The 19,543-nt window shown below is 35.6% G+C and overlaps 1 protein-coding gene across 1 annotated transcript in view; it reads left to right on the top strand.

The window, feature by feature from the left end:
- Positions 1 to 19,058, top strand: part of LOC127585001 (phosphopentomutase-like) — a 30,347-nt gene extending 11,289 nt beyond the window's left edge. Inside the window, 9 exon segments of the mRNA XM_052042109.1 lie at positions 1,243 to 1,436; positions 2,436 to 2,625; positions 3,735 to 3,832; positions 4,225 to 4,405; positions 6,087 to 6,180; positions 7,589 to 7,718; positions 10,749 to 10,938; positions 11,489 to 11,622; positions 16,893 to 19,058. Coding sequence (XP_051898069.1) covers positions 1,243 to 1,436; positions 2,436 to 2,625; positions 3,735 to 3,832; positions 4,225 to 4,405; positions 6,087 to 6,180; positions 7,589 to 7,718; positions 10,749 to 10,938; positions 11,489 to 11,622; positions 16,893 to 16,995 — 1,314 coding nt within the window. The 3' untranslated portion in view covers positions 16,996 to 19,058.
- The last annotated feature ends 485 nt before the right edge of the window (positions 19,059 to 19,543 follow it).

Here is a 19,543-nt window from a genome sequence, read left to right as displayed (position 1 = left end):
TCTGTGTGACTTGGGCAGTATCATGACGGCTACTTCAAAAACCTTTGATACTTGCCACAGGTCTTCCAAACTATTGTTGGAAAGTCCTAATTGCTCTAGGGTTAGCCGGTAACAGATATGCAAAATATGCTTTGGAAATCAACTGTGCACTGAGTCTTTTTCAATATAAAATTGACTAAAGAGTGTAATGCCTTCAACCATACTTGTAAAAATATTACAGGATCTATTTTATCTTGAGTTTGTATAATTATTTAAGATAATACAATAAGTCTCAAGACTGCATCTGTTTTTGTTTCTCAAGCCAAATTTAATTTGTGGTGCTCAATGGTATTTTGAGTAACTTGTATTTGTCCTGTTTTCTTTGTCAGTTCAGCTGAGAGGATGAAGGACATGCTATCAGAGTTTTAGCACTCTGGTACATAAAATTCAGAAGTTAGTGCTTGGACTTTTACAGTAAAGTGACCATTAATTGGACTAAAGATAATATGGTTCTTATGTTTTATTTACAATATCTCAAGTGTGTAACAAACCTAATGCCTATCCAGAGAACTCCTCCGTCATTACTATTAAGAATATAACAGCACTGCTCATGATCTATTGATCTGTATAAGTGATGAGTTGCATTCCTTGCTGGTTATGTCTTCATAAAATTGGCCTGATTTTTGTGGCCTTGCACTTCATTGCAATGCAAAAATGTTGTTGCATTTTTAATGCAAAAATTCCATTTTCCGTGGAATTTGATTTGTGTGCATGCTGAGATACCCTAAATTGCAAAGGAATTCCACAGTTCATCCAGTAAATGAATTTTTTTTCCCTAAATTATAGGCAAAAATTGGGAACAATGCTTTTTTTTTTCCCCACTGAATCGCACTTAATTTTCATAAGCCATTGAATTGGAGGAATAGGACTTAAAAGGTAGTTTGGAAACAAGCTAGCATGGACTCAATAGGCTAAATGCCTTCTTTGCAATAACAATTCTGATTCTTCTATGAATTGTGTAACTTGCAATGCTTTAACTTGAAAAGCCTGGCATTTTCTTGCAAATCAAACATATTTGGCTTTATCCCTTACCTCTCCCATTGGTTCATATCTGTTGGAATGATCTTGCTTATTCTTTGGCACTAAATTAATATATACCTATTTTTAGAAGCCATCACACAGATGAGTTTTATTTACAATTGCTCAAGCACTGAGGCAAGTTTGTAAATCTTGCAACAAATCTGGTTTGTTGGTAATTGTCAGGTTTACCGGGAAAATGGAGCTCAGATTGTTGCACCTTATGATGAAGAAATCGCAAAGGCCATTGAGGAAAATTTAGAGCCTTGGCCAGAGTCATGGAATGACACGCTTATTGACAGTAGTTCCCTCCTTAAAGATCCTTATGAAAATATGAAAAATAAATATCTTGAATGTTTACGGAAACATTGCTTTTACAGGTGAGTGTCCAGATCAGATCAATTTTTTTTATTTGTTACCTCAAAATAAAAAAATTGGTTAACCAGATTTATTGTTTAATTTATTTAATCATTTGATCCTCAGACTTGAATGATAAGATATCAGAGTAATATTGCTAAATCAAATTCAGTTTTGTCTGAAATCCTGCTGTATGAAAGCAAAATATTATAGATGTTGAGCATCTGAAATATAAACACAAAACATGAACATTATTCATCAGAGCAAGCTGCATTTCATACATTATATATCTTGCCTGTACTCTTACCTTTTACCTTTTATCTTTTTCCCTTCCCTGCCCCTCCATTTGCTTAAAATGTGTTAAATCTCTTTTTTTTATTCTAACTCTGTTGTAAAATCATTAACCATAAATGTTACATTTGTTTCTATCCCAATAGATACTGACAGGCTTGTTTGAGTATTTCTGGCATCCCTGTTAATTCAAAATTTAAAATTATTTGTTAATTCGCTAAGTAATCAGTGTGCTCATGCCATTTGAAATAACTGTTTCCCTCTCTCCTTCCGCAGCACCTACTTTGTCCTTCACTACACCCTTATCATGAATTTGCCACTCCCTATCTTTGTAATTGATGTGCCTGAAACCTCTTCACTCCTTCTACAGAGCCCTCTTTCCATCAGCCTGGCTCATCTACATTCCCTGTGGTTTTTCTAGGTGTATTAGTCCTTAATCAATGTGCCTTGCTTGAAAAGTATGAGGTTGGCACCTAAAATTTACTATGTGCTAAACTGTGACTGAAATTTCAATATCTGCAACAACAATCATGTTGTAGTTGACCACTCAAATTAACATGGGTTTCGAGTATTACCAATTTTATTTGCAAATAAATATTTTAATGTTGATTATTCAATTCATTTTAACATGTTTGTTCGTCAGTTTCTTTTTTTTAAAAAAACTGATCACTGCTTTCAGTTGCCTGATGCGGCACTTTTTTATCTGACTTCAATTTCCGTTTAATATCTAGGGATATAAATAAAAGCACCAAACTTAAATTTGTGCACACGTCTGTGCATGGAGTTGGACATGAATTTGTACAAGCAGCTTTCACAGCTTTCGACTTGGCTCCTCCTCTTGCAGTTCCAGAGCAGAAAGATCCTGATCCAGAGTTTCCAACTGTCAAGTATCCAAATCCAGAAGAAGGCAAAGATGTATTGGTAAATTCACATGTAGTCAAAACTGCTTTTGTGTTTCATTTATAGATGCATATATGGTTGAATGTAACCCCCAAATTGGATTTAGTAATTCTGGCCACTGAAGAAAATAAGATTTCATTTTTAAATATGTGACTTACTGGTGGCCAGCTTTAACATGATGTTTAATCTAGAATTATAGTCATTTGCATGTATTGAGAACTAGTGGTACCTTATCATACCTTGTATACGTATTGTTTTAATAACGTTTTTCATCTTTCTCCATCTTAAACTCAGACCAGTATCCAGAGGTTCACTAGGTAAAATTGCCTCTGATGCAAGTGAGAAGCTTTGTCAGGAGTCTCAAACAATACTCTGATTATGCAGTAAATGCTGGATACACGAAGTGGGTCAGGCAACATACATGGAAGGAGAAACAGTAAATGTTTTGGGTCTAAAACTCCTCTAACAATGCTGCCTGACTTGATAAGTGTCTACAGCACTTTCTGTTTTTGTTTGATTTTTTTTCTTCCCTGATTATACAGTGTTATCATTACTTGAAAAATAAGCTTCAGTACTCATTTTCTAGGGGTAGTTGGAAAACAATGGGTGAATTAAAGAAATAAAATTGTTTGATATCTGTAATTTTAAATGATTCCCACTTTTCAAGGTGAATATAGTACAAAACTTGCCATAATAAACAGTTCCTTCCAATGTAGCCATTTGAATAGTAAAGTTTTGATGGATCAGTTTTGAGTTTTTTTTTGGATGAAACAAATCTGCACCAGGACTAGTATTAAGAATTCAAGATTCTAAACTTACAAAATGAAAATCGCTGTACGTACATTCACTTTTGGTTGTAATTGTACATAAGTTTTATTACCAACGACACTCTGACATTAAAAAGCCACTTCTAACAAATTTACTTAACTTTATAATTGAGTGGTTTATGATTCTCTTCCTGCTAGAACTTTGAACGTGTGAAGTGCAGCTTGTTTCCATTTTACCACAGGATCACAGATAAACTTGCTGTCAAATCTATTGTCCAAGTAACTTGTGAAAGCACGCCAACTGAATAGTGTGGAAAGCTATTTTACCACAGAACCTCAAGTGATACATTTCGTTGTTTCCAGACATTATCGTTTGCCCTTGCTGACAAAGAAGGAGCCACAATCATTTTGGCAAATGACCCTGATGCTGATCGCCTTGCTGTGGCTGAGAAGCAAGAAGGGTAAGTAGCTCCTGAATATGTAAACTGTCATCAAATTATGTAAGGATTTCATAATGTGCTACATAGCTCTTTTTGTTTGCGTACTACTACCAGATGACCACATTCTAAGAGTTTCAGGTAAGATTTCAGATTTTCAAATGCTGTACTCATTTAAAATGACTTCTGATCATTGCATAGGTGTAAATAATTATTTTATTATTTTTCTTCTCTGTTGACAATGTGAGATTTAGCAAATAGGAAGCATGCACCATATTGATCAAGGGTTTGGAGGAAGTATGTTAAACACTACTTGTGGATAGGTTTTAGACTTCTGTTATCGTAGTTAATACTATCTATGCTTTTAGTTAAAAAGAACCAATTTTGAGAACAAACTATCTTCCTTTTCCTCTTAGTGGAGAATGGAAAGTATTTTCAGGGAACGAATTGGGTGCCTTGTTGGGTTGGTGGATTTTTACTTGCTGGAAGAAGCAAAATCCAGAATCCTCTGGTCTGAAAAATGTATATATGTTATCAAGTACAGTCTCTTCAAAAATTCTCCAGGCAATTGCACTAAAAGAAGGATTTCATTTTGAGGTAAATGTTTGCTTTTAGTAATTGTCTATTAGTTATGTAAATTTTAATTTAATTACGTTTGTTTGACTTTTTTTAAAAAAAAGAAAAAGCGCAAAACCATATGGTCATTGGGCTTTCGTCCATTGTCCTTGCACAATCTAGCCTCTCCCGAGTTACACAAAAAAGAAATAGTTTGTATTCATATTCTTTGCAAGCCCAACTCTTTTGTTTAATCCATTCTGCTTTCTACATTCAGAACTTGTTGAACCAAATTAATAGTTATTTTATTTGTCATCTGGCTTCATAATTTGTTTGATATTATCAAATGTTTGAACGTTGTGCTTGTTCCAGAGACTACTAAACAGATACAGAACTACCTCTGTTATTATCCAAACCAGCTTTTTCCTATCATTTAAGTTGCATTAAATTGAGATATACAATTCAATGATTCAGATCTTCTGTTTTTTTTTAAAAGACTACAGATCTTTTTGAAATTGATAGCTTTTACCTATTGATATATCTTGATATGAGTTTGGTACTAACAAATGCAGCTAATAAACACAGCTTCCACTCAAGTGTTTTTTTTTATGATGCCCATGCTGTGTCATTGGAATACAACAGGGAAATTCTCTATCAGCACAGGCTGAGCCTTGTTTAATAGCTCCACTGATCTTAATGGGAAGAAATGCAATAAAACTCTGGTAATCTGGCATCCCTGGGATTATGGTGATTGCAGACTGTAGATATTCTGGTGCATTGGATATTAATCCTATTTATAGAACTGTACAGTTTCAATTTGCCTTTAGTTAAGATATTGCACGGTAATATATATTTTTTCCAGGGAGTCAGACATGTTTAAAGTGAGTATGGGAATATGTCCCAGTGAACCATCAGGATTTCTGAATGATGGATAGCAGATTATCAGAGTTTTACTGGAGTTACTAGGTGAAAAGGTGGTTTCTTGTTGTTTGATCTGGGTTGATTTAAGTGTGATTGACTTTTTAATAATTGTATTCTAGCATCTGTAATTGCATTTTAATATCTTTGATTTCAAATTTTATACAGCTATTTTACTTTTTAATAGTTTCCTGGTGTTTTTGAATGTCAAAGGCATTCACAAATATTCAATCTCAACAACTTTGACTGGTGGTGACTCTGAAAACTGGCCTTGCCACCTGTTGGCTTATCCAGGAGGTGTAGCCTGCTGTTGTGCTGGGCCTCACCAATGTGCTAGAGAATATTTCTTGGATAAGAATAACTTGACAACTATCTGTTAATAAACATATTATCTTTAAGGCTTAGTACTGAGAAACTGAGTTCTGTCTGTTGTGTAGCTCCTATCAGACAGGTTGAGTGTCTAGGAATTGGATGAGGAAAATTCACTTGTGTTTATTTTTAAGCATCAGCAGCTTAAACAACATAGTTTTGGGCATGTTTTGTAGTGTTTGCGCACATTTCTGGATGAATCCCTGCCATTAAGATAATGGACACAGTACTTGCCTAAAGCTGATGTCAGTGTTTCCTGCCTGGACGATACTTTCATTGATTGAATAAGATACTGAAATTGAATAGAATGGCTAAGAATTTTAATTTTTTCTTCTATTTCAATCCAACACCCCCAAAACTGTATAATTATGAAAAGGTGAAAACATTTTTTTACTTGCAATGACAGCAGTTCAGATCATGTTTTGTATTCTTTTAGGAAACCTTAACTGGCTTTAAATGGATGGGAAACAAAGCTAAAGAACTTGTAGACAAGGGCAATGAGGTGCTTTTTGCATTTGAAGAAGCAATTGGTAAGCCTGTTATTAATCACCTGTCTCTTATTTGCAGCTCATTCTTGTATTCTTCTAAAAGTGAACACTCCTGCATCAGCACATTCAGTACAGGAAGGCAGCATATTCTATTAACAATGTGCAATCAGAGTTCAACTGCTGTGTTCAACTTGGGGGCAGGGTACAGAATTGTCAATGTTTTCCAATGAATTAAGTTGTTTTATATATAACTGTACATTTGGCTGTCTGCAAAAAAATTGGTCTGTCTTCGATGGAGTGGTATGAATATTTTGTAATATTCAAGACTTTAACCAAAACTCCCTGTTATTTATGTTCTAACAAATGTTAATTTTGAACTCCATTGCATTTATGTTCATTACTTCTCCTCCAGCCCCCCCACCCTTGTATTGAATCATACGGCACAGGTACTGACCCTTAGGCCACACCCATACTGACTATCATGTACCTATCTGTATTAATCCTGTCTACCAGCATTTGGGTCATAGCCTACTAAACCTTGGGGATTCAAGTGCTCATGCAAATACTTAAGTGTTATGAGAGTACCTACCTCCATCACTGCCTCAGGCTGTGTGTTTCAGATTGTGACAGATTGTTTCAGATTGGGGGAAAACATTCTACATCAGATCTCCACTAAACCTCTCAGTCCTCACTTTTTGGACCCGCCTTGTCTTAAACACCTCTGCCATGGGGAGTATTGTATTACTATCTACCCTATCTATGCCTCACATAATTGGGTACATCTCTATTAGGTTCCCCCTCAGCCTCCCTTACTCCAAGGAGGACAAACCCAGCCTATCCAGTGTTCCTCCATAAGCAAAACATTTCATACTGAGCAACTTCCTGGTTAATCTCCTCTGCACTGAATCCAGTGCCATCACATCCTTCCCGTAGTGTGACAGCTAGATAATAATTTAGCTGTGGTCTAACCAGTGTTTTATAATGTTACCATACTCTCCCTGTTTTTGTATTCTATTATATGCCATAGCTAATGAAGACAAGCATCCCTATCTATGTGGGCTGCCATATTCCGAGATCTTTGGACTTGTACACCAAGGTTCCTCAATACTCCCAACGGCCCTACCACTCATGCTACATGTCCTATCCTTGTTGGGTATAATCCTTCATCAAAACAGGAATCAGATTTTTAAGAAAGCTGTCCTCCAATGTCCTACTTGTTGACTCATGAGCATTACCCCATTTTATTTGCCTTTTATCATGTATTGTTTTCATTTCAAACTCTACCCTTCCCTAGCAATGCTGTACTGACCTCGGATCTGAAGTTATAACTCTTTGGTCAATGTTACTTTTATTGGCATCCGCAGAGACGGCATTGCATTAAAATGGGGCTACTTAAGGTATCTGAACATAATAGTTTTATCTACTAACTACTTTTATTTGTTTCATGTAGGTTATATGTGTACTGAATTTGTCCTAGATAAAGATGGTGTTAGTGCTGCAGCTATTGTTGCAGAAATGGCCAGCTTTTTGGCTTGCAAGAATATCACACTGTCCCATCAGCTCAAAGCAATTTATGAAGAGTAAGTAATAATAAGATGCATCTTAAAATATTCCCTTTATTTTTCTTTGCGCTCAACTGCAAATTTGACTGTTTCATCATGATTGGGACACTCACCTTAACTTGGTTCTATTGAATTTTCCATTATTTAATTCGGGACTTGCTCAGGGAGGCCCCCTTTAAATGAATTAATAACAGTGCCATTGAAAGCTCAAAGGGAAATGCTGCAGATGCTAGAAATCTAAATAAAGACAAAGTGCTGGAAGTACTCAGCAGATCGTTTGTGGAGAGAGAACGGGGTTAAGGTTTGAGGAAAATGCTGTTTAATCAGAACTTTAAAGGTGGATTAATCTGAGATTTTCCAATGATGTGTTGCCTTGAAATATCATGGACAATTTCCATGGAAATGCTGTAAAGGAGCACTGCATGTGGAATGATCCCATTGGTTGCACCTCCTCAATGCAAGATTGATTCACATTGTTTTTAAACCCTGGTTTAAAAATTGTCTTGCTGCTTAATTTAGAGAAGTTTTTGAAAAATTTTAGTGGGAAATGGTCTTAATTATTCTATGATTTGTGTACTTTTAAAGCATAGTGTATTTCCATTTGACTGGTTGTTATGTTCTCACCAATTTTTCTGGCAATTTAAGATTTGCTGTCCACTGACAAAACTCAAATAAATGAATAAAATGTTGTTCCTTTTGGGACATGCGGAAAAGTGAAACCACAATATGTTGATCTTAGATGAAGCCATGGACAAGCTAAATTCAGGTTTATTGGTGAGGATATGGACAAAGTGCACATTGCTCTTTAAGAAAAAGTAAACCAAAAAAATGAAAAGGCCTGAAACAAGCATTTGGAACTTAAGATAGTCAGATATGGTTATTGATTTATGCCATATTTGCTTCTATTGAAAGAAAGTGTGTCATTCTCAGCTGGGTTGCTTTTAAGTACTATACCAAGTGTAATATTCCACTGCTCCTGAGTAGTATTGGTATAAATGATGTGTCAGATCGTGACCATGTTACTTTACCTCATTTGCCTTGGGAGTATCAAACACCCAGTACTCTAATTGTGAAAAGTTCTGATGAAAGGCCTCAAACAATAATTCTGTTTCTGTCTTCACAAATGCTGCCTGGTTCACTGGGTGCTTTTAGCATTTTCTGTTTTTATTACAGGTTGGCACTATGTGCAGGATGTGCTTTAAGAATAACATCTGCATTATATGTTGGTTTATTGAATGCAAAATTAAAAGCAGAAATGGCACAACAAAGATAACATGTGGTTCAAGAGCTGCAGATTGCAATATATTCCAAAACAGGTGTTCCTGAGCACTGACTCTGTCAAAAATTCAGAAAATGTTTTGACACGGCTGCTCTGCAGATATCCTGACACATGTTTTAGTCAGAAACCAAATCATTTACTTCCACCAAAAATGTGCACTTGGGTCGGCAATAAAGCATTGCCTTAGTGCAGGAAATTTGCAGGAAATTCCAGACCTGAATTGAAAACTATATTTAGTGCTTTCTTAGCACTAACAAATGCAGTATAAAACTAAATGCAAGTCTCACTAATAATAAGGCTTCACTTGGATTTCCCATAGCAATTTTTGTATCTACAATATTGGAATATAATATTACATGCTCTATTAATTTCTTTTGAAGTGTTGATAGTGAGCCCCTTCAGGAGGTATTGTATCCAATATGCAAAAATTAAATAACAACTAGCTCCTGTAATTTTAGTTGATCCTGGCTGAGGAAAATTCACAGGGACAGTCTGTGAATTTTGATCTTCGAATATTGTCACTGAATCTTGAATGACCATTCGAACTGGAACGTGTGTTTGGGGCCTTTTATTTAATCTCTCCAAAATGGGATGCATTACTGAGAAACTTGCCAGGCCAAATGCCTTTCAGTTTGGCTTGCTAGCTCAATACCTTTTTAAATGGTCATTTAAGACTAACAGCAGATGCCTAATTACTATTGATGCCTAATGCCAGCACTTCCTTGAGGCTATCACAGGTCTCTGACCTAACATTTTTCCATATATTGTTACTTGAGAATTGCAGTGCATTTCTGCCAGCATGCTCTTGGCAGAATGTAACCAGTACCTAAATGGAGATTGCTTAATTATCTAAATGAACTTTTTCAACACTTAAGAGTGTGGGTGTACAGGTGGCAGTGGAGAAGAGTCCTTTAAAGATTGTAGTAAATTCTGGATAAAGATTGCTTGATTATTTGAATGAATATTTCTTAATCTGGATTTTTAAGTGTTAAAATTTACATTGTGACTTTTGGGAAAACATTTCAGTTCATCATTCAGTTTGGCCATGATTGTGGAGGCTTGAGCATAGATTTAGAAGGTCACCCATATGTTATTCCTAAAGTAAGCAAGGTTTAGGGATCTCCAGGCACTGAGGATTCCCTTTGTAGTATAATGATCTGAGATTATAGAAAAGTGTGTGCATTTTTGTTTTAAATAGGGTAAATACATTATCTTTACACCAGACAAAATGTTGACTAGTTCAATACAGCGATACAGTTATAAAGTTGTTTTTAATGGTCACCATATTGATACACTATCCACAGTGGTAGGATGTGATGCAGTGTCTCTGGAATAGTAGTCTAGCAGGTTAGTCAATAGAGATAAGGAAACAATTGTTATTAGATTATCAAATAGGGTGTATATAGACTTGTGGGATGTTTTTAATTGGCTTTGAGTTAAATGCAGATTTGGAGTTTAACACTGCATCTGTGGTTGAAAATGACAGTTACTCAAGGTATACTAAATACTTGTGTAACATTGAGCTGTTATTAGTGGTGACATTTGCAATTGCATGGTGCTAAATGACAAAAAGGTATGAGTACCATAGAAACATGAATATTCCTGGTCCAGGAACAAGTACTGTCTCTATGAAACAAATATGGAATTTAAAGATTATGTAGTGCTATGTTTCAAGTTACTGTGGGAATAGTCTTGCATTAGTATATACTTTATGTGAAACAATATTTTTAATTTGTGTTTCACTTTTTTAATTACTTTCATCAATTTAGATATGGTTATCATATTTCAAAGGCTTCATACTTCATCTGCCATGACTCTAAGAGTATTCAAGGGATGTTCGAAAATTTACGAAATTATAATAGAAAAAACGAGTACCCCAAGACGTGTGGGAAATTTGAAATTTCTGACATTCGGGATTTAACCACTGGCTATGACAGCAGCCAGCCAGACAAAAAGGCTGTAAGTGAAATGATTTAAATTTATCTCCAATTGTTTTAAGGTGCTCCATTGGTAAAAACCTCTATTTTAGAAAGTATTTGTATCAGTGTTAAATTTCACATGATTACCACATTCAATTTATGAATTATAACTAGCAAAACTTACATTTTTGATTGGGTACTAGTTCTGATGCCCTTGAGCAAATGGCAATTTGTTTACTAGAGTTGCTTGTGGTTAATTTATTAAAATGAATAGCAAGACATTTTCAAACCCCTATAATGTAAATATTAATGCCCTCCAGACCAACCTGTTTTAACTTCCCAAAGTCCATGCCACCTCATAAAGGAAACTTACTATGGACATATTTTTTATTAATACAGATCCATAGAAATAATATTCAAACAGATAATGAAAAACTGAATATTGTTAATAGAAAAATCACATGACCCAAAGTAGCCCAAAAGCCAACAATTTAAACATGTATATTTTAAGGATGAAGAATAAAAGTTTTTGTGGTCTGTAGTTTCTGATAATAACTCAAAAAGTTACTCTCTCCCTCTCTATATTTTAGGTGCTTCCAACCAGTAAAAGCAGCCAAATGATTACCTTCACATTCAAGAATGGATGTGTAGCTACCCTGAGAACTAGTGGGACAGAGCCTAAAATTAAATATTATTCAGAATTGTGTGCACCACCTGGAAATTGGTAATGTTTTATTAGTTTAAGTTTTCTACAGCAACAAGTGACTGCGTTGCCAGAAGTGCATGCATATATTGGAAATCTGTAGTGACAAAAACTGAAAATATACAACAGATCTGGCAGTCTACACCTGAAATATTAATCCTGTCATATGTTGACTTTAATGTATTTCTGCTTTTTTCCATTTTTTGTACACCCTTGTTAATTGATTCAGTTGTCTGTCTGCCAGGCCATTGGAAGCTTGCATTTATTTTTTATATTAGCTAACCTTTTAAAAGATTTGTGAAGTACAGTGCACAATATTGATACATGAATAACCTTCCAAAGGACTAAGCTGTGCAGAATCTAATTTTGTAAATATTCAGCAATTCAGAGGGATCGGTGGTTTTGAAGTGATTTTTTTTGTAAATTATGTTTGACCAAAACTTCTGAATAATTATCCTCAGGAAAATTGATATTTAAATATTTGCATAATGATGCAGTGCTTTTCCCTTTCCCTCCTCTGCCACCTTTAAGTATCTGTTCTTGAGCCAGCCTTTTACTGACTAACACAATTGATGTAATCATAACTTGGGGTAGTTATAAAGGTTCCCAAAAAAACGGAACCCCATGTTCTAAATTAGTCTTGCTGCTAATAATTTCACTGATGATCTTAAGGCTAATTAGTGGAGGAAAATAAAAACTTCATAAGAATAGCTGCTATTCAGTTGAAATATATGAAGCAGGATTAAGGCATATTGTTGGAATAACATGACTTATTCTACAGAAATTACTTGCAAGGGAACAACTCTTGCGTGAAATACTTCATCCTTTTCCATGGTCCCAACATAGAATGTATCCAATGACTTTGGGTTTAAAGCCAAATGTTTATTGGGATTCTGTGAGCCTTGCTGTAATTGAACTCTCTGATTTAAAAAGATATCCATTTGTATATTGCATTTATAATCTCAAGCCAAAACAGGTAGCACTTTTGAGGATACTTGCCACTATAATGTAGAAAATGAGGCTGCTGATTTGCATGCAGCAAGCTCTCTCAAACAGCAATGCAATCCTAACCAGATAATGTTAGGTTTTTTGTTAGTTGAGAGATGGATCTTGACCAAAACGCAAGGAATAAATAACCTGCTCTACAAAATAAATGTGGCTGGTATGGTACTAATCTGATGGAGCAGCTATTTGACATCTCGTTAGAAAATTGGCATCTCTGACAGTGCAGCATTCCCCAAATGCTGCATTGGAATGTCAGCCTAGATTACTGTGCTCAAGTCTGAGGTAGAACTTGTAATCAGAATCATCTGACTTGAAAGTGAGAATCCTTCCCACTGAATCACAGCTGAGGCATTCACTTGTCAGTTCACACCTACTATTGGCTTGTAGAGCAAATACCACCACTGATATCATTTGCAGAATTTTTCATTTGAATTGTATATTAACCAGAACTGTGAATCATTTTGTAACTTGGCCCTCTTGTGCAGGATATTCTGTTGTGCTGAGTCTTGGGTTTGAACTGTAGTGAATTATTTGGAAATTCAAATATTTTTATCTGGTTTTAGGATGGGCTAAAATGGATAGCCAATAATAACACCCAAATTGGGCATTGCTTAATGTCTTTTTTTAATGCTTTGTAAAGAGGTTCTCAAAAAATTGGACACCATGTTGAAATATTAATTGATTTATCATTAGTTAATGAAGGCAGTATCATAGTATTGAAAGTAATAACGGTACATCAAAAAAGGAACTGATTTCAATTGCGCTTCTGGATTTCCTATTTCCTCACTTTTGTAGATGACGTCAGTGTTCTGCAAGGAATGTTTTGTTGATTTGTTCCGAGCAGCTTGCCTTTGGCTGCTTGTTAAAGCCAGCTATTTGTTTTGATTTGTATCAAATGATCGGGTAACTATAATTGGGGCAGAACAAAGTGTAGAAAAGCAGTGATCATGGAGAATATGATCATCATAAGATGTATAGACTTCTTTGCCATTTCTAATGTGAGTTCTGAATTCCCTCTTTCTGCGGGGATAAAAGACATCACTGAGTAGGAGCAGGACATCTTGAGTGGGAAGGGAACAACTAAGGCCTGTGGTCATTGTGGAAATCAATGACGCCAAGAGGGAAAGGTTTAAGGCTCTACTGTCACTGTTTCAAAAGCAAAGAAGGAAGTTGAAGAGCACAAACTGAGGCTGGAGAGCACTGGAATAATAGTAAAAGACATGTTAACATACAGCTGTAGAAATAGCACAGAGAGAGAACCTCAGAATCCTGAAGCAGATAACTTTTGCATGAGGATATGAGCTGTTAACTGGAATTATGGATTTAAATTAATATATCAGGAGATCAAATGTGTCATCCAGTGTGTCATCAGAGAGCCCATGACTGGATTGATACAAATGTGACTGAGGAACAGAAAGTTTTCCTTTCAGACAAAGGGGGAAATGCAGTGTATTGTGCAGTGGTTTGTAATCCCACAAAATTTAGAAGTGAGGAAGATAACAGATTTTAGGAAGCTTGGGCCATACTGATAAAATGAGCATGCATTAAAAAAAATACAAATGGACACATGCAGGTTAGTGATCTGTACCTATTCTGAGATGGCATTGCAATGAAATTGAGAAATATTGGAGAGTATGGCATTTCACTGATAACATTGAATGTATCGGCTGAATGACACTACGTAAAGAAAGCCATGCACTGTTTTTATATTATTTGTGTATTTTTTTTATGAATAATGTTTATTTTTGAAATAAAAACATCTGAACAATACAGGCAATAATTTACAATTGATTGCGGTCTTACCCCGAGAAGAAACGCTTCCCCTTAGGTCTCTGCTTAAAATGAAGCAATAAATTAATCACAGAAATGAAATTAAATTACAATTCATCTGGTGATTACTCCTGTTTTCTGGGCAATATGTCTTGCTGTCAAGCTGTTCATGTTCCCTATCCTAAATGTCAACTATTCCTTTGCCTCTACAGATGCCACTTGACCCTCAAGCTACATATTTCTTTTGCTACATATTCTGGCTTTCTTGGATTTATTGATTTTTAAATCAGGAAAAGAAGTGTTAAGGTTTTTCCTCATAATTCAGACCTTTGAATGGGATTAGCTTTTTGTATTACATGAAAAATATTTTTTCATACAAGCACTAACTGCTTTTAAATGCAGAACTGTAGAGATTCCTGACAAAGTATTTTCCCAATACAATATCTTATGCACAGGTTAGAACAAAATGCATGGTGTACAACATTTTTTGTTTTTTTTTTCTTTCCTCAAAATTGTACAAGGTTTCTAAACGAAAGCTCTCTTCCAAGATAAATTGTGTGTTTAGACTGTGAGCCTGATACTGGATTACTGGGGTTGAGTCAGTAGTGTGGGGAGCAGCTCCCCACCCTGGCACTGGGTGTATACCTCCTGGTTACTGCAGGTCCCTGTCCTCCAATTATCTGTATCCGAATATGAAGCCTTCCTTCTTTCTCTGGCCCTATTTCTCATCGTCAAAGTAAATGTATGTTCCCTGAACTTCCTTCAGCACTGGAATCTTGCTAGTTTGTGGTACTATACTAGCTGCAGTATTCTAACCAGAGACCTATAAAGTTTTATAATTTCTTCTTCTTCCTTGAAAATTGCTGCTCCAAGGTGTAATTGAATGCCCTATTGGCATTACTGCTTTTCTGGAATCATTGACCACGTAAGAAGTCCACTATTAGTTTTCTCTCGGCTTCATCTTGAGTTACTCCAGCACCATTTGTAGGATAAATATATCATTGTATTATGTAGTTTTCTTTCTTCTATGTAAATTAATCTCTCACTACTCTCTCACTTATCTAATTTTCGCTGTGATTTCTAACCTGTTACTTTTAATTCTGAAAATGTGACCACTTTGTAGTTGGGTGTTTAAATATCTTTTGTTAAAACGAGAATAAGTCTGCTCCCTACCTAAAATCAATATCCCTTTCTTGGTACCACCTATCCGTGTTCTGCTTTATATCTTGAAGTTGGCTCTCCATCCACTTCACCACTTGTTCCCTGACTCCACGTTGTTAGGCCTTATTCCTTAGTATATTATCACCTACATTATCAAAAGTCTTTTGAAATTCTAGACTGAATACATTTCTGCTTTATCATTGTCTACTCTTTTTGTTAATGCTTCAACAAATACATTGGTTGGTCAAGAAAGGATTTTCCCTTTTGAAATTCATACTTTTCATTATTATACTTTTCATTTCTAGATGTTCTTCCATTAGAATGTTGCACAGCACAGCACAGGAACAGGCCCTTCAGCCCACAATGCCTTTGCCTCTTCTGTCTGTACATGATCCATATTCCTCCATTCCCTGCATATCCAAAAGCCTCTTAAATGCCATGATCATATCTGCTTCCACCACTACCCTCTGCAGTCCATTCCAGGCACATTCTCTTATTTAGTAGGGGATCTCTTTATTTTTCCTACCATTGGTCTACAATTACCTGGACAAGTTCAGTTTTAGCCAGGTTCCATGATGCCATATTCAGTCTTGCCTCATCTCTGGAAGTTAGTTCTTTGGTCTATCTTTGGACCAAGGCCGTGATGAAGTCTGAAATCAAATTGTTCTGGTGTAACCCAAACTGGGAATGCAGTGAGCAAGTGATTGGTAATTAAGTGCCTTTTTGTTTTTAGTACTGATGGTGACGCCTTCATCACTTTTCTGATGAACGAGTATAGTAAAACTCTATTAATCTGGCACACTCAGGACTTTGATGCTGAACCAGCAGAATTTCCAGAATATTGGATGTTACTTTTTTTTAGAAAAGAAATCACACAGAACAATACACTTTCCAGTGAGTTTAGAGGGAGAATTAATGCACAGTTTTGAGCTACCAGATCTGTTCCAACACAATCCCTCTTAGTATGATTGCAGTGCAGCATAATATGGTGGAGTGTGTCCCTACCCTGAAGATGAGACATTGTCTCCACAAGGAATAAGAACCAATGAACTGTTGTACCTGTCACAGGTAGATTTGAGACAAAGTTGTAGGTTTATCCCTCATTTTGGAATGAATAGAATAAGTACATTTACGGGGAAATTGGTCAAGTATTTGATAAGTGATTATGGGGTTATGATAGATTAAGAAAAATGGGAGTGGATCATAAACGCAAGCATAGACTGGTTGGATCAAATGGTCTATTTCTGTGCCACACAATGCAATCTATTCTCAACTAGTTATTAAAAGTAGGTATTTCTTTAGATTGAAGTTGTCCCTTTTCTAGAACATGTACTTACTCTCTCATTTCTTTCCAGTGACCCAGTAAAGTTGAAGGAGGAGCTCAATGACTTGGTCAATGCATTGGTGGAACATTTTTTCCAGCCAGAGAAAAACGGCTTTACATCTCAATCCAACTGAAATGATCTCTAAAAGATATGCTTGTCAATGTCAGTCTTAACAACACAGTGTTAACTGAGTCTACGTTATTGAAGTTCAAATAGTTTGCTGTTTTAAAATGTGCTCTGTTGCTTGCATCCTGAGGCAGAATAAATATTTTCCTTTTTGTACCTTCTACAGTACTCTTCATTTACCAGAGATGTGTAAGGGCTGATCTCCCTCTGCAGCTGGGTGTTTTATATATTTATCTTCTTAAAATAGCAAGAAAGTGGGTTCAAAATAGTCATACATATCGTACAAAGGTACGATAATGTGCATTTGTTGATGATTTCAAAGGAAGAAGGACTGCAAAATTCTCCATTAATTTAATAGGGACTGGCTTTTCAATAGCTGAGAGCTTATGTGCAGCTCTCAACCTTGGAGATGTGAGAGGGAGAGAAAAAACTACCAGTTAGCAGTATAATCACATCTCAGATGTGAACAGCTTCTAATTAGCTTCCTGATTAGTTGCCCTATCAATTGATTTGGGACACAATTATCTCTTTTGGGTAGCAAAAGAATTGAATTTTTTGATGGCTGTTTTGTACATGTATAATCCGATTAGATTTGTTGGGAGTATTTTGAACAGCATATTTTCTTATGATTTTTTTTGTTGTTTAAAACAATGTGTTTGGCTTGACCAACTCTTTCATATTTTAACTTTTGCAGATTTTACTTTTTACATGTGCTTTGTTTCCACAAGTCAATAATTCAGTGTATTATTGATTTCAGGCAGATATGAAACATTGCCAAATATTATGGGACCTATTATTTTTGCCCCTTTATTGGACTCTTGTAATGTGAAGTTACCTACTCAAAGCTTTATTTGCCTAATGCATTTTATGTTATTCTAGGTTCTATGGATTAATTTGATTGTATTTTGTAGGAATATATAATAGAAACATCTTAATATTGTGGAAACAGTGTTGCAAGCCTTCTTACACTAATGGAGAAACTGGGACCATTTATTCTATTACTGAAAACATTCCCATTGTTGGGTAATCTATTGAGTTTGTGCATTGGGCCTGTGCAGCTAAAAGAAGCATTTGCTGTATATTATTTTGAAAAGATAATTTAAAAAGGTGAGTGATATTGGTCTGTCAAATGTCAGAAACTGGGAAAAGGATTCCAAAAAAGATGAGGCAACTATAAGCTTTCAACAATAACTTTTGAAATGTCAAGGAGCAATTAAATGGTTTAAATGTTGTAATACAATTTGAAATGTAGGTTACTATTGTGATTTATAAAGTTACCTACACAAAGATTTCAATGCACTAATTAAATACCTTAAGAGTTGATTTAAGTGCAGTATGTATTTGACTGTAGCTTCATCTAATGGATTAATACACATTGTTCAAAATGTGACGAGGAACTCCATTGACTACAATTCAAAATGCTTAATGGTATACTGTATTTGAGAAAACTATTCTTTGCCTGAATTACTGAAACACCATTTGCCTTGTGCGGTCCTTGTATCACCTTGTAGTTGAGTTTCACTCCCTAGTACCCTGCATATCATGATGGTTACTGTTTTTTAACAATTCACATTGGGTGCTTTTTCTTACAAGTTGCTGCTTCAATTCTGCACTTAAAGTTACAAAATCATTCTGCCATGTCTTCTGTTGAACAAAATAGAAAATTCTTATACATTTACTCTAACTATATATTTTATTTTGCATACTAATGTTTATGTTCAATGTATGTTATTTTCCAGATAGTCTTTATCTTTGAAGACATTGGAAATAATGATTCTTATCAAATCACCTGTGATTTTTAGTATTACTTATCCAACAACCTGTAGTAAAACTAACTGGACATATACAATAGAAATGTTAATAAATTATCTGCAGTTTAAAAAAGGGCAATATTTACACACAACATCCAGGGAAATGTGAGGGTATCATCATGGTAAGAAGTTCTGATACACTGGAATCTTTGGCTTTGATTGTAGTATGTAATGTATGTTACAACTTTAAAGTTGGATATTGCAGGACGTTCTTCCAAAATGTCATATCTGCAGTGAGTATTAAAAGATGCAAAAGTTATGTGCCTTATTTTCCTTGTGAACTTAAAAGCCTAGACAATCTACTGTGTCTGGGGGTGGGGGGAGACATATTGGATTTTTGCAAGGTCATATTGGGGAGAGTGCAGGGGGCAGCGCTATTCTGACATGCATGGTGTGACTGTGTCATGCGCATTGAATTGCAAAACATTTTGGCTTTGCTTACAGCTGCACCATCTCCATCCACAAAAAGGGACAATGTGATCTACAGCTTCAAACAGCAGAGCTGCTTTTAGGGTAGATTTGTACTTGATTATTGGATGTCATTTCAGATGCCCACACAGTGGGCAGGGATCTTTACAGCCCCACAATTAAGATGCGTGTTAAAGAGAAGCAGCAATCATGACTATTGCTTCACTGCTGGACTCAATGAAGATTCAGGGAGGAATGGGCCCTTTAGCTAACACTGAAGTAGCCCTCACTGCAGTACAAGCCAGCTCTTGATGTCAATCATGTGTTTCACATTGA

Source organism: Pristis pectinata, chromosome 2 (assembly GCF_009764475.1).
Source record: "Pristis pectinata isolate sPriPec2 chromosome 2, sPriPec2.1.pri, whole genome shotgun sequence".
NCBI lineage: Eukaryota > Metazoa > Chordata > Chondrichthyes > Rhinopristiformes > Pristidae > Pristis > Pristis pectinata.
The sequence above is the reverse complement of the archived record's forward strand: the minus strand, read 5'-3'. Positions and strand labels throughout refer to the sequence as shown.